The 19876-nt window shown below is 34.5% G+C and overlaps 1 protein-coding gene and 1 pseudogene across 2 annotated transcripts in view; one reads left to right on the plus strand and one right to left on the minus strand.

Moving 5' to 3' along the window:
- CNTN5 (contactin 5) overlaps positions 1-19876 on the plus strand; it is a 1357742-nt gene that overhangs the window by 1250056 nt on the left and 87810 nt on the right. For both annotated transcript variants that reach the window (XM_053900236.1, XM_053900234.1), the window contains one exon: positions 10217-10375. In XM_053900236.1, the coding sequence (XP_053756211.1) occupies positions 10217-10375 (159 nt within the window). The remainder of the gene's footprint in view (positions 1-10216; positions 10376-19876) is intronic.
- On the minus strand, positions 2933-3030 carry LOC128776308 (U6 spliceosomal RNA; annotated as a pseudogene).

Here is a 19876-nt window from a genome sequence, read left to right on the forward strand (position 1 = left end):
AAATTTAAAAAAAAATAAACAGAATGGAGTTGAATCTCTGATACATATGAAATTAAGAATCAGAAATGAACCACAGGTCCATCACTGGGGTCATGTGACCTTGAATGAGTCGCTTGAACTTTCTGAGTCTCTGTTTTCTCGTTTGTGGAAAGGACGTGTTAATACATGATTTGCTGTAAAGATTGGAAAGTACATAACACAGTGCCTTAAACTTGATAGGTGGACATTGAGTCATTGTTTCTGCATTATTTTTTTTTTCATTTTACATTAAAAGCTCCCCAGAAGATATTGTGTGTTGAATCTGCCAATAATGGTATTTTTTTTCTTTTTCAAATTATTTTCATTTTCTATCTTTCCTTTTGATAGAACCAAATGTGGTACATAGGTTCTGGTTTTATTGGTAAAACATGAAGCATAGTGAAATCATATGACATTGTCAAAGTTACCAAGCTACTGAGAGGCCCAACCAGTGCTAGTCTAGCTATTTACAAAGTCCTTTTTATGTACATTACCCTATGTAATCCTCACAGTAATAATAAGATTGATATTATATTTCCCTTTATAAAATGTTAGGGAATTGAAGCTTAATGAGGTTCAAAAATTTGCCCAAGTTTCAGAAACTTATACACAGCTCTTACATAAAGATCCAGAGCTGGGATAAGATTCTTCAGACTATTTATGAAATCTTTTTTCTTTAATTTTCCTTGAAATATAAGGTGCATAAAATTTCCTAGGAATTTTGTACAAAATACAATTCTGAGGCTTTAGGCCACAAAAATTGAAATTTAGTAGTTATTGAGTAAAGAAAGTAAAACTTGAGCAGAGATTTTGAAATTTGAAGACTAAACAGGTATTAAATGGTCAAAGTGAGGAGGGACAAAAACTTCATGCCATTGTATAAATGACAGATAATAATAATAATAATGATAATGATATATAGAAGATAGATAGATAGATAGATAGATAGATAGATAGACAGGAGATAGATAGGTACCAAAAGAAAGAAAGGAGAAAGAAAGAAAGAAAGAAAGAAAGAAAGAAAGAAAGAAAGAAAGAAAAGGAAAGAAAGAAAGAAAGAAAGAAGAGAAGGAAGAAAGAAAGAAGAAAAGAAAAAAAGGTGAGCTTTAATAATTGAAAACTAAATTGTTTTTGAAAAAAATAATTAGAACTCTTTAGCACTTGTTTCCATCTTTATCTGCCACTGGTAAAAATAGAGTTGGTTATTTTCATAGAATTGAGAACAGGATGAAAGGGTCACTTAAGTTAGTAAATAATTAAAGAAATCTAAGAACACCCTCTAGATGTAATGAAGAACATAATGGTGCTAAGGAAGTATCCCAGGAGAAAGAAGGAAAGATGCAATACTATTCAAAGTTGGATGTTGTCCATCAAGTATAACAAGGATACATCAGGATACATTTTCTTGTATAAAAATAAATATATTATCAATGAAATCATACTTCCTAAATAGGTCATGGCATAAGTCTTTATACCTAGTATAAAGATGAAAAATTCAGCAACTAGCTATTAATAGGCATGAGTATGTGATGTGCTACAGAAAATCTATTCACGTTATCGACTATTACTTTTTTAACTTACCTTTTACTTTTTATTATTTTTTTGAGTATAGTTGAAACACAATGTTATATTAGTTATAAGTGTACAATATAGTGATTCAATATGTTAATAGGTTATGCTGTGGTCACCACAAGTACGGCTACATCTGTTATCACATAATGCTATTACACCATTGACTATATTCCTTACACTACACTTTTTATTCTCATGACTTATTTATCCCATAACAGGAAGCTTGTATCTCCTACATCCTTTCACCCATTTTGCCTATTCCCCCACATCCTCTTTTCTAGAAACTTTCAGTTCTTTGTATCTATAGGTCTATTTTTATTTTTTATTTGTTTTGGATTTTGTATTCCACATATAAGTGAAATCATATGTTATTTGACTTCCCTTGTCTGGTTTATTTCACTTAGTGCAATACCCTCTATGCCCATCCATACTGTAGCAAATGGTAAGATCTCCATCTCATCCTTTTTTATGAGTAAGTAATATTCCTCTCATTCTTCTGTGTGTGTGTGTGTGTGTGTGCGTGTGTGTATCACATATTCTTTATCCATTCGTCTATTAACACTTAGGTCGCTACCATATCTTGGCTGTTATAAATAATGCTGCAATAAACATAAGGGTACATATACCATTTTGAATTAGTGTTATCATTTTCTTTGGGTAAATACTCAGTAGTAGAATTACTGATTCATATGGTATTTCTATTTTTAATTTTTTGAGGAACCTCCATAATTTTTTTCCACAGTGGCTCCACCAATTTGCATTTCCACCAACAGTGCACAAGGGTTCCTTTTTCACCACATCCTCACCAACACTTGTTTCTTATCTTTTTGATATTAGCCATTCTTATAGGTGTAAGGTGATTTGCACTTTTATTTGCATTTCCCTGATGATTAGTGATGTTGGGCATCTTTCCATGAGTATGTTGGCCATTTGTATGTCTTCTTTGGAAAAATGTCTATAAGTCTCTCTGCCCATTTTTAGTTAGATTATTATTTTTTTTGGTGTTGAACAGTGTAAGTTCTTTATATATTTTGGATATTAACTCATAACTGAATATATCATTAGTGAATATCTTCTCCCATTCATTAGGTTGACTTTTCGTTTTGTTGATGATTTCCTTTATTGTGTAAAAGTTTTTCATTTTGGTGTCTGCTTTCATTTTCTTTGCCTTAGCATACATTGCTAGAAACATGTTTTTATAGTTTATGTCAAAGAAATTACTTTCTATGTTCTCTTCTGGGAGTTTTATGGTTTCAGGTCTTACTCTGAGGCCTTTAATTCATTTTGAGTTTATTTTTGTATACAGTGTAAGAAAATTGTGCAGTTTCATTCTTTTTTTTTTAAATAAAACACAAATTTGTATGAATGACTTTCACAGGAACCATACTAATCTTCTATGTATCATTCAAGTTTTAATATATATGCTGCCAAAGGAAGCACCAGTTTCATTACTTTGCATATAGCTGTCTAGTTTTCCAAATGTCATTTATTGAAAAAACTGTCTTTTGTTTTCATTGCATATTCTTACCTCTTTTGTCATATTTTAATTGACCACATAAGCATGAGTTTGTTTCTGGACTCCCTATTCTGTTCCACTGAACTATGTATCTGTTTTTGTGCCAATACCATACTGTTTTGATTATTACAGCTTTGTAGTAAGTCAAAATCTAAGAATGTGATATCTCCAGCTGTGTTCTTCTTTCTCATGATTGCTTTTGCTATTTGGGGTCTTTTACTATTTTATACAAATTTTAGTATTATTTGTTCTAGTTCTGTGAAAAAATGTTACTGGTATTTTGATAGAGATTACATTGAATATGTAGATTGCTTTGAATAGTATGGAAATTTTAACAATATTCTTTCAATTCATGAGCATGGTGTATCTTCATTTGCTTTTGTTGTCCTCACTTTCTGTCATCAATGTTTTACAGTTTTCAGAGTGTATGTTATTCATCTCCTTGATTAACTTTATTCCTAGGTATTCTTTTGGGTGCAATGTGAATGGAATTGTTTTCTTAATTTCTCTTTCTGCTACTTCATTATTAATGTATAGAAATTCAACCAATATCTGGGTATAATTATTTATCTTGCAACTTTACTAGTTATTAATACAATTCATTTATTACTTCTTTTAGTTTTTTGGTAGAGTCTTCAGTGTTTTCCATGAATAGTATTATGTCATCTACAAATAGTGACAATTTAACCTCTTTCTCACTGATATGGATGCCTCTTATTTCTTTTTGTTTTCTGATTGCTGTGCATAGGACAAGTGGTGAAAGTGGACATCTTGTCTTATTCCTGATTTAGAGCTATAGCATAACTTAAAGCTCACAGTTTTTTACCATTGAATATGGTGTTAGGTGTAGGCTTTCATATATGGCTTTGTTATATTAAAGTATGATCCCTCTAAATCCATTTTGAGAGGATTAAACTACTATTTTTAATGAAATGTCTTGCTGTTACTTATATATGGGCTTTTAAGTTGGGTCTATGCAAAATGGTCCTTTGTGCTGGTTGGTTCATTTCATGTAATTAAACTACATGATAAACATTAAAAATATTCTTTGTGTCTTGAGTTATTGAGCTTATTTCTCTGCATTAATCTAATCTTTCAGACAATAGCTGAATCTCCTCTTCACTCAGTTAGAAAATCATGTTCAGGACTTTGTTGCCATGAATGACTGTCTTTTGCTGCAGCATAGTCCTGCATGTGTTTAGAAAAGGTGTTTGTCCCCAAGCAATATTTATGGGATTAGAAATAGAACTGATTTAGTATACCATGGCATATTTGCTATCAATTTTTTATTATAGTTTTAAACAATATAAGCCAAAGATCTGTTTAATGTTTTAAATCCCAGCAAGTTTAATTTTTCACTTAAAAACTCTGTGTGAAAAAAAAATGACATGAAAGTCCCCCAAATCAAATAAAGTAAAAACAATGTGAGTCTGCATAAAATGTAAAATATAGCATGTAACAATAGGGTATTTGTTGAATCAGTAGGTGTCAGATTCAGGCAGAGAAAGTAATGCTATCTATGTAAGAAAGGGTCAGGAAAAAATGATTGACATGGGGAGTCAGTGGCAGTTAGGGGATATTTTTTTAAGAATTTTTCCTCAAAAGAGGTTGGACAATCACATGACAAGAACTCAGCCTGGATCCACCAGTTGTTGTCTGCAAGGAGAATGGGTAATGACTTCACAAGAAGTCATTTCCTACTTATTACCACATTATTTTGTTATAATTTACTTTGAACAGGAAATACCAGTCCTCTGGTTGTTGAAAGTAAAGCTGAACCATGTTCCTACCTTTTTCCCCAAAGCAGGAAGACTCTTTGTGTCCTTTTTTTTTTTTCTTGAGGAGTTTTCCTGTTTCAAGTACTCCTTCCTCATCTGAAAAATAAGAGTTGAATGAGATCACTGAAGTTAATTTAAAAATTCCAAGGCTGTATACTATTACTTAACTACCACATGAAGTCTTAGATCCTTGTTCCCAGCATAACGATAACAGCTTTAGAGGTTACAAAGAGGTATGTTTTATTTGTTTTTCAGCTTTAAAAGTCACTGTCTTCTCAAGAGAAGAAAACTGTCTAACTGAATATTAGGCCAACAAAATGAGTTGATCTGATAGCAACCTAACAACAGTCCTAGGGAGACTTTGATTGAGGATAAATTAAATTCATGAGAACATGGCTTCTGCCAGGGGACTTTGTGTTTTGTCATTTGCTCAGCAGTCCTCACTAAGAAAAAATGAAGAGACTCTGTCCATTTTTCTAAATTATCTATTTTCAAATAAAATATTTATTTTAGTGACCCTATATAATGGCATTGTTGGGGGATGAGGGGGAATTTCCAGATTCCTGCCAATCATATACTGAATTATTACAGCTAAGTAAAAAGTTAATATTGACTTCTGTTAAATGAGAGGCATTTGTATAACATTCAGACACTAGTTGCTATCACACATTTGTCATCTGTGAGATATTTATTTCTTATTAATCTATTTTCAAAGATGTATAAAGCAGATTAGCAGTAAAAGCCTTTGAAGAGAAAATTTACTCTCTAACAAAAATGTCAAAAAAGAGCAAAAATATCACCATTATTAACAGGCCTTAAAAACAAAGGTATTGATTGTATTAATATAATTAATTAATATAATTAATATATATATTATAATAATATATATAATATATAATATAATAATATATAATATAATTATATAATTAATATAATATAATTAATTAATATAATTTTAATGTAATTCACTCCTCAATATAGACAGGAAGCTGATTACAGCATTCAGTATATAATGTCTAAAAATGTATATTTTTCTGTAGATGAAGCATTAATAAGCCAGTACTAATATAATAACCATAAATCTTATTTTCATTTGTATTATGGTTGAAAATTATATTTAACCTGTCATAAAAGGTAAATCACATCACTAATTTTTCAGAATATTTTTACAGTAATATATTTATAAAAATATTTAAATTTATATGGATTTATAAAAATTATCTGTCCACAGGCTTTAATAGGCTTTAGTAATTTATTGAATTATTCAAAAATGCTTATTTGCTTTCATGGAGCTATTATCTCATTTTTATTACCATTTTATTCAACTGAAAAAAAAACTGCTAAGTATATTTTAATTTAACAAAAAAAGAAGTTACTATATTATATTGAATCTTTGTCTTATATGGTAATGACTTAATTTTAAAACATTCTTTTACTTATTAATTATTACACAATATTCCAAATTCAGAACACAACTCCTCTGTCCTTTCTTACCTTCTTTTTCTATCTTTCATCTCTCATTGTAAAAATATTTATTGGGGGCCTAATAAATGACAAGTACTATGTTGAATATTTAGTCCAGTGGAAATTATAGAAAAATAATTATAGCCAACTTAAGATCTGCTATAATGAGATGTAAAATATACTCCCCAGACACTTGAACATAACATTATCATTATCTGGCATTTGTTTTTTGTAAAAGATCTGTCTCTGCCACAGAATTTTAACGTATCTAGAGCTGAAACCCTATCTTGTCCTCCTATAAGGCATTTGCCCCACTCATCTCTCACCACTCAGCACAATGCTTTATGCACAATGTCAGATAAATGTTTGGTTAAATAATATATACTTACAATAGAACATACATACAACATTGGAAGCTTTCTTTAAAGTAATGACTTTGGGGTGCCTGGGTGGCTCAGTCAGTTAAGCGTCTGACTTCGGCTCAGGTCACGATCTCACAGTTTGTGAGTGCAAGCCCCACGTCAGGCTCTATGCTGACAGCTTGGAGCCTGCTTCGGATTCTGTGTCTCCTTCTCTCTCTGCCCCTCCCCAACTTGTGCTCTATGTCTCTCAAAAAATAAATAAATGTAAAAAGAAATTAAAATAATGACTTTAAAAAATAATTTTACTTGCTTGTTGTGCAGAATCAGAAAATCCAAACAAGTAAAGAATAAAATTTAAATCATCTACATCCTCATTCCCAAGCAATAAACACCATACATACTTTAATGCATTTCTTTCCAGTCTTTTCATTATGTATTTGGGAAGTAACTATACACTTAGAGTTACATATAATTTTGTATTCTATTTTTTTCACTTATTATAATGTGAACATTTCCCACATCAGTAAATAATCTTAAATATTAGGCAGTTTAATGGCTACCTAATATTTTATCATAAAATTTAATGATTTAAATATTACATGATTATTGGACAATTACTTCTTTACAATGGTTTGTATTATAAATAATTGCACACAGTGAGTGTCCTGAATACATGAATCTTATTCACTTTCACTGATTATTTTGCTAAGGCCTATATTGGGAAAATAGCCACACATAGAGAAAAATACTTGGGTATTTATTAATTATGTTGTAAATTCCTTTTTGTTCTAGCTGAATTTTTTAAAATTATTTAGAATAAATATTACCTATTGTTAAAAGAAATATACCTTTCTTTAAGAAAACTAACTTAAACATTTTCTAGAGCATTAATACTCATAAAGGCCTCCTCAAAACTCATGTAGTGTTACTTCTACCATTGTCTTTTGGGTCAGATACTGACAAGCCAGCCCAGATTGAGGAAGGTGAAAGAATAGGCTCCACCTTTCAAAGAGGGAATGGCCTGCATGTACAGGAAAAAGAAGTGATGGTGTCCGTCTTATACACAGACTGCCACAAAGTCCTAAATGCTTTCTTCAAATTCCATCTATATATCTACCACATAATTTAAATGTGCTTTTCCTTAACATACACTTTTTCTCTGTCTTCCCTTCCTTCAGTTAAAACTACTTTCTATATTAACAGTGAAAGGAGAAAGGATCTGTGTACTCCTTGCTTATTTGAACAAATAAGGCATTAAAATCAGATCCAAATTCATATCTTAGCTGTGCCATTCACTAACAGAATGACTTGAGAAAAAACTTCTCCTCATAAGAATGGATCTTCTGATACACACTGCCTACCATAACACGTAACATATAATAAGATTTATTGACTAAGAAACTTATTTATTTATTGACTAACCAATGTCTGAGATTTCATTATAACCTCTATGAAATAAGAATAATGCTAATCTCACAGTGACATAGAAATAAATGAACAAGTTAATGTTTGAAAAATACTTAGTACAGGGCCTTAATACAGTGACATGTGGATATGGTAGCTATTAGTAATATTATTACTGTTAATATTCTTATCATTATTATGTTATCATCATTATAGTTGCTCTTCTATATTCGTGTCACCAGACTAACAACTTGTTACACATCTTCTTCAGCACCTGGACCTCATTTATTTACCTCATCTCATCTTTAGCCACTGTTTTAATGCTTTGCACAGTCATACGGATGACACATCAAACATATTCTTCCATAAGCCCTTCTTACATAAGGCTGACCTTGTCAGCCTTAATAACCATATTCCCCACTCCCCTTCAGATAAACACAAATTCTCATTCAAAAGTAAAAGTATCCTACTGGAATATTCTCTTAACAAATTCCAATTCTTATATCTTTCCATCATAATAATGTGATTTCCTTGATTCCTTTCTTTTATTCTAGTCTATCAGCACCTTTCTGGCTTTACTTGACTCCCTAGCCAACCTTGACACCATGGCTATTCACACCATTGGCATCTTCGATGATGAACAAAACCAAATTTATAAATTCCTAAATCTGAATGGAATCAATTGATAAAAATTTTCACTTCTTGTTTCCTGAAAATGTCATTTGTTTCATGAGGTTTTTAAAATTCTTTTTCCATCTCCTTGTTCCTTCCTCAAAATTCTCTACCCAGAGGTCTTTACTAACTGCCTCCATTTCTCCATCCCTCCACTATTTCTTAGCTCCTTACAGACTAGGTCAGGCCCTCCTGATCAGATGTTGTAATCACCAAATCTGATTCAGCAAAGTTAGACTAGAAATCCAGGACCAGAGCCAAAGAAAGTAGTTAAGAGATCCCATTCAGATTTAAGAATTTATAAATTTGGTTTGTCATCAAAGATGCCTGGTGTGAATGACAATGACATCAAGGTGGACTAGGGAATCAAGTGAAGCCAGAATGGTACTGTAGGACTAATTCAGAAAATAACTTAAAATACTTAAGAGAGGTTTTTATTTTTTTTTCATTGAAAATAAAATATCCTTACAGCCTGAATTGTCCATATGAGGGAATAGAAAAATATTAATAAAAAACGTAGCATGCTTTTCAGCCACTAAAATAAACCAATAAAATAGAGTGTTTATAAACACTCTACAGATCTTTAAATGTTATTAGATAACACTATTTTAGAAGTGATAGTACAAAGGTATATTTCTTCTATAATATCACAGTTGTTTCTTGAAGGTAGAGTCTATGTGCACATAGATTATCACTATTCTACGCCAATTTTTCATGATGATAAGGAAAATAATCTTCTCTAATTCACCACTTTCCCACCCTCGCTCAAAATCATCGTCATCATCATCATCATCATCACCACCACCACCAGATCACACCTTCCTTTTTAACCTCTCACAAAAATTTTCCATGCCTAACTTCTAGGGTATACCCTTCTCTGGCCTAAACTATCATTATTTCAGAGCTTTTTATATCTCCCTTGTTAAAGTTTAAGCTACCTGAGAGTTACATCACAGTATGTGTACACTGCAGGTTTCCAGAATGTAAAATTAGACCAATAAACCTATAGAGTTTTAGTATTAATGGGATCATTTTTGTTTCTGATACCTTTCAGAACAAAGGTTTCTGATTGCCTTTCACTCTATTGTTGCCTCTGTAAACTGTGATATATTTCAACAGTCATAGTTGATATTGACATTCATATTCTTGTGTGTGTTTCTCTTTTTGTTTCTTTTCCTGTACAATATAATGCTAATGGGTAGTTTCTTCCAAGCACAAAATGTTAGGGGAAAAAGTCAAATCTATAATTCAGTTATCGTAGAAATCATGGAAACTGCATCTCTTTTCTCTTTACTGTCAATTTTCATTACTAAATATGTATTTCATCAGGATGGTTAAATAGTTTGATTGGATCTTTATTGGAAATACATTTTCCAACAGCTCCTCTTCATGGCTTGTACTTAAATGTATCCATTCCCTTTTGTCTATAGGTCCCCCAGGCCCACCAGGGATAGTGATTGTTGAAGACATCACGGAAAACACAGCCACACTCTCCTGGAGTCCTGCATCTGATAACCACAGTCCAATCTCCTCCTACAACCTGCAGGCTCGCAGCCCATTTTCGCTGGGCTGGCAAACAGTAAAAACAAGTAAGAATCTCTAAAACAACATCAGAGGCAACCTGAGTAGCTTCTTATGTCATAAGCTAGCAATCTCAGTAGGATCATTTTGGATTCTGGCAACTGTTATTTATTACAATACTAACCATTGTTTACCTCCTTTTATAAAGCTAACTTGCTTTCTTTTCCAATTTCCAAGAAGAAACCATATCATTTATATTTGTTTGTTTATTGAAATAACTTTAGATTCAAATGGATATTGTAGAAATAGTACAAAGATTTCCTATGGACCCATTCCTCAGCTCTCCCTAGTTATAACATTTTACACAACAATGGTACAATTCTCAAATCAGAAAATTAACATTGGTACAATGTTATTAACTGAGCTACAGACTATTTATATTTCACCAGTTTTTATATACAAATTTTTGGTGTGCAGTCCCATAAAATTTTATGAGATATTATTTTATAGACTCACACCACCAAGACAATCACATATAGAATTTTTCCATTATTCTAGTTCCTTGTGCTACCTATTTATAGTCACACACCTGTTTTATTTCCTTTTATTTTATATGTGTTTCGTTTCCAAAAGGAAAATCTAATATAAAATTACATTATTTAAAATAATGTGGCATTTTAATCTTTACTTTAAACATGCTTGTGTAATAATTGCCCTATTTTTAAAGTCATTTTCTTCCCTGATAGTTTGCTTTTAATGTTGTAGCCACACTCCTATCTCCCCAAATGTGGCAGTCTGCAGGCATATGTGAAATTATAATCACTTGATAGTTATTAGAAACTTATATAGCATATTAGTATTTAAAAGTATATAATATATATAAAATACAATCTTCAGAAGTAGTTGCCCATCCTGAGTAAGGATTTGTGATTTTGTTTTATTTTATATATAAATATAAAATTTACTCTGTTTAGAAGTAAAATATAAAAGTAAAATTTCTGAGCGCAGTAAACATGAAACTCAGTTAACCAGAATGTTACAGAAGTAGAGTGGTCCATTTTGCTGCTTAAATAAATTAAGTTTAAACAGAAATTTATTTTTGTATAAAAATTTACAATTTGGGAGAGAGGAAGTATACTCATCTGTATGCAAAATACTATTAGCTTTTTTTAAATATTAGTTTCCTACATTAACTTATAGAATTTATCATTATAATGTACTATACGTATATACAGATTAATTTGTAACATATATAATGATGGGTATTAGCTTCATTTCTGGCTCCATGTCAACCCTGTGATAGCTCTATAGATTCAAGAAACTGTGGGACTTGGGGTTCCTGGGTGGATCAGTCAGTTAAGCATCTCTCGGTTCAGCTCAAGTCACGTTCTCATGGTTTTGTGAGTTTGAGCCCCGCATTGGGCTCTGTGCTGACAATGAGTCTGCTTGGGATTCTCCCTCTCTCTCTCTCTCCCTCTCTCTCTTTCTCTCTCTCTGCTGCTCCCCAGCTCACGCTGTCTATGTCTCTCTCTAAATAAATAAATAAATAAATAAATACACAAACAAAAATTTGGGGAATCTCTAGGTTCAACAGATAATTCTGGAAAAATCACAAAGTCAAGCCACATGAACAGGTTTATTCAAGAAAACTTATAACCTCTGCCACAGTGCTTTATGTTTTCATTTGTGTGACAGCACAAACTTTTTGCTTTGCAGCCAGGAAATGGATTCACCTTAGATATGGTGTTGTGCACTCACCATGCGCATTTTCCTGCCTGTAGCTATGCTACATGCCCACTCTTGCCACACTGCCCATACTTCATGGGACATTTTCCTTATGAGCACATTGCAATACATACAAATGTTTTCTTGTTCATTCCATGCCCATGTTTTTGTCCTTCTTACCTTAACACATGACATGGCAATCCAGGACATCTAATCTTCCTCCTATTACAACCAGTTTCCTAGTCACTCGTATCTTGATTTCTCACATCTTGATTCACCTGCTTTTATTTTTGTTGTTTGATAGATAGAAAGAATAAAAGTGTATGTATGTGTGTATATAGATACATATATAAAATGTAGAATTTTTTGGCAAAGGGAAAATGAAAGAGAGATTGTGTGTGTGTGTGTGTGTGTGTGTGTGTGTGTGTGTTGCATGTGCATGTGTGTGTAGGGCTTAGGCATTTGGACTAAATGTTATTTTGGGGGGTTACTTGTTTGAAAAGTCTCTCCTATAAAGTTGCATTGTAATATTTCTAATTTAACTTGAGCACTGGAACATTTTTAAGTTGAGAGTTCTTTTAAAATTCAGTTCAGCAAGTACTCATTAAGAAATTTATGTTTGTACAATAATTATAAGGAAATACATATCTCTCAGATATATATTTCTATAAATGATCAATTTTATTTGCTCTTGATAAGACTCTAAGTAATAGAGTCTAATAGATTATTTTCTAGAGTAATTATTTAGAGTAATAGATAAGTAATAAGATTCTAGCAAGATGACTCCTTATCTAATGAGGTCACTCATTTCTCCATTTCTCCATGCCATCCTCAAGGCAAGCATGCCCAGGAGGATTACTCAACTTTTACCTGCTCTAAAGTACAATTTTAAATGGTTTTAGTCCCCAGATAAATCTGAACACAACTTTTTTTCATGCCTATAATAAGGAAAGAAGTCCCTTTGGAATCACATTAGTTCCCAGTGGACCCAAAAGGCCAGTGGACCTTTTGTTTTGATAGTTGCTTTTCATCTAAATCAACTTCAGTACAGATAAACTCTAATGCAGAAATATCTATTAGAAAGAAGAAATGGAGCTGGCATTTGAAATTCTCTGATAAAGTTAATGCAGTTAATAAGTGAGAATTTAAAAATTACCTAAGATTCTTTATACACAAAATAGTGAATTACTTATTTTTGACAAGTGATGAGTTGCATGCATATGGACATTCTAACTAATGATACTTAAAATTTACTTATTAATATTGCCTGTTCAACAATCAGACTCAAATGTGACTGTGAATGTGACCAATTCATTCATTTTGAAGGAAGTATGAAAATAGCCATAGGATATAGACAATTTCACTTGCAGACCCCTTTTCTGTTAAAATAAATGGTTTTTGATGTGGAAACCTGATTTTTTCTTTATGTTATTGAATAGTATTACCCAGTTTACTATTTTATTGTGTCCTTTTAGGAATAACAAAATCACCTATAATCATAGAATGTATTGGTCATTGTTTACTTAATTCACACATGTTTCTTAACTATTCTTTCTGCATATATTTTCCACTGATTGATTGGTTGAGTAAATTTGTCAACAAGACAGACTTATTTACCTTATTAAATTATGTAATTAAATTCTAGGATGCAATTCTTTTACAAACAAAGTCATTTTAACAAGCTTCTCTCCCTGAATCAATATGGGGTTCTTCACTATTTTTAGTCACTTTTTAATCATTTTTAATCACTATATTCTCACTGAAGCAGATATTCTCTTTGAAAATATCTTGTTCCCATACTTCCAGAAAAAAAAAATCTTTATAACAAGTACCTTCAAGGTTTTAAAAATATTTATTTTAGCATACATTCACCACTATCTTTTATCTCCACAATATTGCACTTGAAAAAAAATCCTAATTTTATAAAAGTTTGTTTTTAATTTATTTCATAAAATGTTATTTCATCAAAAATATTAATATCTTCAGTATATACTACTTACAAGTAGCAAAAAATTGGAATTTATAAATATTTTTATTTAATTTTTAAAGAGGGATTAGATTTAGAATATAGGGTGAGGGAGAGACTTTAAAACCTATAGTTAGAAGATGGCAGCATAGGAGGACACTGGGCTCACTGCGCTTCCTGCTGATCACTTAGATTCCAAGTACACCTGCCTAAATAACCCAGAAAACCACCAGAGGATTAGCAGAACAGAGTCTCCAGAGCCAAGCACAGAAGAGAGGCCCACGAAAGAGGATAGGAAGGGCAGCGAGGCGGTGCACGCTCCACAGACTGGCGGGAGGGAGCCGGGCCGGAGGGGTGACCCGCCGGCCAAGCAGAGCCCCTGACTCTGGCTTGCAAAAGCGGACGGGCCAGACAGAGTGTGTTCCGACAGCAAGCTGAAGTTAGCATCTGGGAGGTCATAAGTTAACCTGCTCAGAAAGCGGTAAGGCTGGAGGACAAAGGGAGGGAGAGTTGCTGAGCCCCGGGAGGACAGAGCTCAGTTTGGCAGGGAACAAAGGCGCTAGCCAGCACCATCTCCCTCGCCCATCCCCCAGCCAAAATCCCAAAGGGAACCGGTTCATGCCAGGGAACTTGCTTGCTCTGCGCAAACACCCAATGCTGTGCTTCTGGGGAGCCACCCCTCCAGCAGCGGGTCTGACTCCCTCCAGCTGCCATAGGGCCCCTCCTGAAGTGGATCACCTAAGGAGAAGCAAGCTAAGCCTGCCCCTCCTGCCCCCGTGCACCTTGCCTACCCACCCCAGCTAATATGCCAGATCCCCAGCACCACAAGCCTGGCAGTGTGCAAGTAGCCCAGATGGGCCACGCCACCCCACAGTGAATCCCACTAGAAGAGGGGAAGAGAAGGCACACACCAGTCTGACTGTGGCCCCAGTGGTGGGCTGGGGGCAGATATCAGGGCTGACTGCGGCCCCACCCACCAACTCCAGTTATACACCACAGCACAGGGGAAGTGCGCTGCAGGTCCTCACCATTCCAGGGACTATCCAAAATGACCAAACGGAAGAATTCCCCTCAGAAGAATCTCCAGGAAATAACAACAGCTAATGAACTGATCAAAAAGGATTTAAATTATATAACAGAAAGTGAATTTAGAATAATAGTCATAAAATTAATCGCTGGGCTTGAAAACAGTATAGAGGACAGCAGAGAATCTCTTGCTACAGAGATCAAGGGACTAAGGAACAGTCACGAGGAGCTGAAAAATGCTATAAACGAGCTGCAAAATAAAATGGAAACGACCACGGCTCGGATTGAAGAGTGGGAGGAGAGAATAGGTGAACTAGAAGATAAAATTATGGAAAAAGAGGAAGCTGAGAAAAAGAGAGATTTAAAAATCCAGGAATATGAGGGGAAAATTAGAAAGCTAAGTGATACACTAAAAAGAAACAATATACGCATAATTACTATCCCAGAGGAGGAAGAGAGAGGGAAAGGTGCTGAAGGTGTACTTGAAGAAATAATAGCTGAGAACTTCCCTGAACTGGGGAAGGAAAAAGGCATTGAAATCCAAGAGACACAGAGAATTCCTTTCAGATGTAACTTGAATCGATCTTCTGCACGACATATCATAGTGAAACTGGCAAAATACAAGGATAAAGAGAAAATTCTGAAAGCAGCAAAGGAAAAACATGCCCTAACATATAAAGGGAGACCTATAAGACTCGTGACTGATCTCTCTTTTGAAACTTGGCAGGCCAGAAAGGCATGGCAGGAGATCTTCAATGTGATGAACAGAAAAAATATGCAGCTGAGAATCCTTTATCCAGCAAGTCTGTCATTTAGAACAGAAGGAGAGATAAAGGTCTTCCCAAACAAACAAAAACTGAAGGAATTCGTCACCACTAAACCAGCCCTACAAGAGATCCTAAGGGGAATCGTGTGAGAAAAAGTACCAGAGACATCACTACAAGCATAAAACATACAGACATCACAAAGACTCTAAACCCGTATCTTTCTATAATAACACTGAATGTAAATGGACTAAATGTGCCAACCAAAAGACATAGGGTATCAGAATGGATAAAAAAACAAGACCCATCTATTTGCTGTCTACAAGAGACTCATTTTAGACCTGAGGACACCTTCAGATTGAGAGTGAGGGGATGGAAAACTATTTATCATGCTACTGGAAGCCAAAAGAAAGCTGAAGTAGCCATACTTATATCAGACAAACTAGACTTTAAATTAAAGGATGTAACCAGAGATGAAGAAGGGCATTATATACTCATTACAGGGTCTATCTATCAGGAAGAGCTAACAGTTAAAAATGTCTATGCGCCAAATACGGGAGCCCCAAAATATATAAAACAATTACTCACAAACATAAGCAACCTTATTGATAAGAATGTGGTAATAGCAGGGGACTTTAACACTCCACTTACAGAAATGGATAGATCATCTAGACACACGGTCAATAAAGAAACAAGGGCCCTGAGGGATACATTGGATCAGATGGACTTGACAGATATATTTAGAACTCTGCATCCCAAAGCAACAGAATATACTTTCTTCTCGAGTGCACATGGAACATTCTCCAACATAGATCATATACTGGGTCACAAAACAGCCCTTCATAAGTATACAAGAATTGAAATTATATCATGCATACTTTCAGACCACAATGCTATGAAGCTTGAAATCAACCACAGGAAAAAGTCTGGAAAACCTCCAAAAGCATGGAGGTTAAAGAACACCCTACTAACAAATGAGTGGGTCAACCAGGCAATTAGAGAAGAAATTAAAAAATATATGGAAACAAACGAAAATGAAAATACAACAATCCAAACGCTTTGGGATGCAGCGAAGGCAGTCCTGAGGGGAAAATACATTGCAATCCAGGCCTATCTCAAGAAACAAGAAAAATCCCAAATACAAAATCTAACAGCACACCTAAAGGAAATAGAAGCAGAACAGCAAAGGCAGCCTAAACCCAGCAGAAGAAGAGAAATCATAAAGATCAGAGCAGAAATAAACAGTATAAAATCTAAAAAAACTGTAGAGCAGATCAACGAAACCAAGAGTTGGTTTCTTGAAAAAATAAACAAAATTGACAAACCTCTAGCCAGGCTTCTCAAAAAGAAAAGGGAGATGACCCAAATAGATAAAATCATGAATGAAAATAGAATTATCACAACCAATCCCTCAGAGATACAAACAATTATCAGGGAATACTATGAAAAATTATATGCCAATAAATTGGACAACCTGGAAGAAATGGACAAGTTCCTAAACACCCACACTCTTCCAAAACTCAATCAGGAGGAAATAGACAGCTTGAACAGACCCATAACCAGCGAAGAAATTGAATCGGTTATCAAAAATCTCCCAACAAATAAGAATCCAGGACCACATGACTTCCCAGGGGAGTTCTACCAGATGTTTGGCAGAGATAATACCGATCCTTCTCAAGCTAGTCCAAAAAATAGAAAGGGAAGGAAAACTTCCAGACTCATTCTATGAAGCCAGTATTACTTTGATTCCCAAACCAGACAGAAACCCAGTAAAAAAAGAGAACTATAGGCCAATATCCCTGATGAATATGGATGCAAAATTTCTCAATAAGATACTAGCAAATCGAATTCAATGGCATATAAAAAGAATTATTCACCATGATCAAGTGGGATTCATTCCTGAGATGCAGGGCTGGTTCAACATTCGCAAATCAATCAACGTGATACATTACATTAATAAAAGAAAAGAACCATATGATCCTGTCAATCGATGCAGAAAAGGCCTTTGATAAAATTCAGCACCCTTTCTTAATAAAAACCCTTGAGAAAGTCAGGATAGAAGGAACATACTTAAAGATCATAAAAGCAATTTATGAAAAGCCCACACTAACATCATCCTCAACGGGGAAAAACTGAGAGCTTTTTCCCTGAGATCAGGAACACGACAGGGATGCCCACTCTCACCGCTGTTGTTTAACATAGTGTTGGAAGTGCTAGCATCAACAATCAGACAACAAAAAGAAATCAAAGGCATCAAAATTGGCAAAGATGAAGTCAAGCTTTTGCTTTTTGCAGATGACATGGTACTATACATGGAAAATCCAATAGACTCCACCAAAAGTCTGCTAGAACTGATACATGAATTCAGCAAAGTTGCAGGATACAAAATCAATGTACAGAAATCAGTTGCATTCTTATACACTAACAATGAAGCAACAGAAAGACAAATAAAGAAACTGATCCCATTCACAATTGCATTAAGAAGCATAAAATACCTAAGAATAAATCTAACCAAAGATGTAAAAGATCTGTATGCTAAAAACTATAGAAAGCTTATGAAGGTAATTGAAGAAGATAGAAAGAAATGGAAAGACATTCCGTGCTCATGGAATGGAAGAATAAATATTGTCAAAATGTCAATACTACCTAAAGCTATCTACACATTCAATGCAATCCCAATCAAAATTGCACCAGCATTCTTCTTGAAACTAGAACAAGCAACCCTAAAATTCATATGGAAACACAAAAGGCCCCGAATAGCCAAAGTAATTTTGAAGAAGAAGACCAAAGCAGGAGGCATCACAATCCCAGACTTTAGCCTCTACTACAAAGCTGTCATCATCAAGACAGCATGGTATTGGCACAAAAACAGACACATAGACCAATAGAATAGAATAGAAACCCCAGAACTAAACCCACAAACGTATGGCCAACTCATCTTTGACAAAGCAGGAAAGAACATCCAATGGGAAAAAGACAGTCTCTTTAACAAATGGTGCTGGGAGAACTGGACAGCAACATGCAGAAGGTTGAAACTAGACCACTTTCTCACACCATTCACAAAAATAAACTCAAAATGGATAAAGGACCTGAATGTGAGACAGGAAACCATCAAAACCCTAGAGGAGAATCCAGGAAAAGACCTCTCTGACCTCAGCCGTAGCAATCTCTTACTCGACACATCCCCAAAGGCAAGGGAATTAAAAGCAAAAGTGAATTACTGGGACCTTATGAAGATAAAAAGCTTCTGCACAGCAAAAGAAACAACCAACACAACTAAAAGGCAACCAACGGAATGGGAAAAGATATTTGCAAATGACATATCAGACAAAGGGATAGTATCCAAAATCTATACAGAGCTCACCAAACTCCACACCCGAAAAACAAATAACCCAGTGAAGAAATGGGCAGAAACATGAATAGACACTTCTCTAAAGAAGACATCCGGATAGCCAACAGGCACATGAAAAGATGCTCAACGTCGCTCCTCATCAGGGAAATACAAATCAAAACCACACTCAGATATCACCTCATGCCAGTCAGAGTGGCCATAATGAACAAATCAGGAGACTATAGATGCTGGAGAGGATGTGGAGAAACGGGAACCCTCTTGCACTGTTGGTGGGAATGCAAATTGGTGCAGCCGCTCTGGAAAGCAGTGTGGAGGTTCCTCAGAAAATTAAAAATAGACCTACCCTATTCCCCAGCAGTAGCACTGCTAGGAATTTACCCAAGGGATACAGGAGTACTGATGCATAGGGGCACTTGTACCCCAATGTTTATAGCAGCACTCTCAACTATAGCCAAATTATGGAAAGAGCCTAAATGTCCATCAACTGATGAATGGATAAAGAAATTGTGGTTTATATACACAATGGAGTACTACAGGGTAATGAGAAAGAATGAAATATGGCCCTTTGTAGCAACGTGGATGGAACTGGAGAGTGTGATGCTAAGTGAAATAAGCCATACAGAGAAAGACAGATACCATATGGTTTCACTCTTATGTGCATCCTGAGAAACTTAACAGAAATCCATGGGGGAGGGGAAGAAAAAAAAAGAGGTTAGAGTGGGAGAGAGCCAAAGCA

This window comes from Panthera pardus, unplaced genomic scaffold, assembly GCF_024362965.1.
Source record: "Panthera pardus isolate Hobbes unplaced genomic scaffold, ASM2436296v1 HiC_scaffold_12, whole genome shotgun sequence".
Taxonomy (NCBI): Eukaryota; Metazoa; Chordata; class Mammalia; order Carnivora; family Felidae; genus Panthera; species Panthera pardus.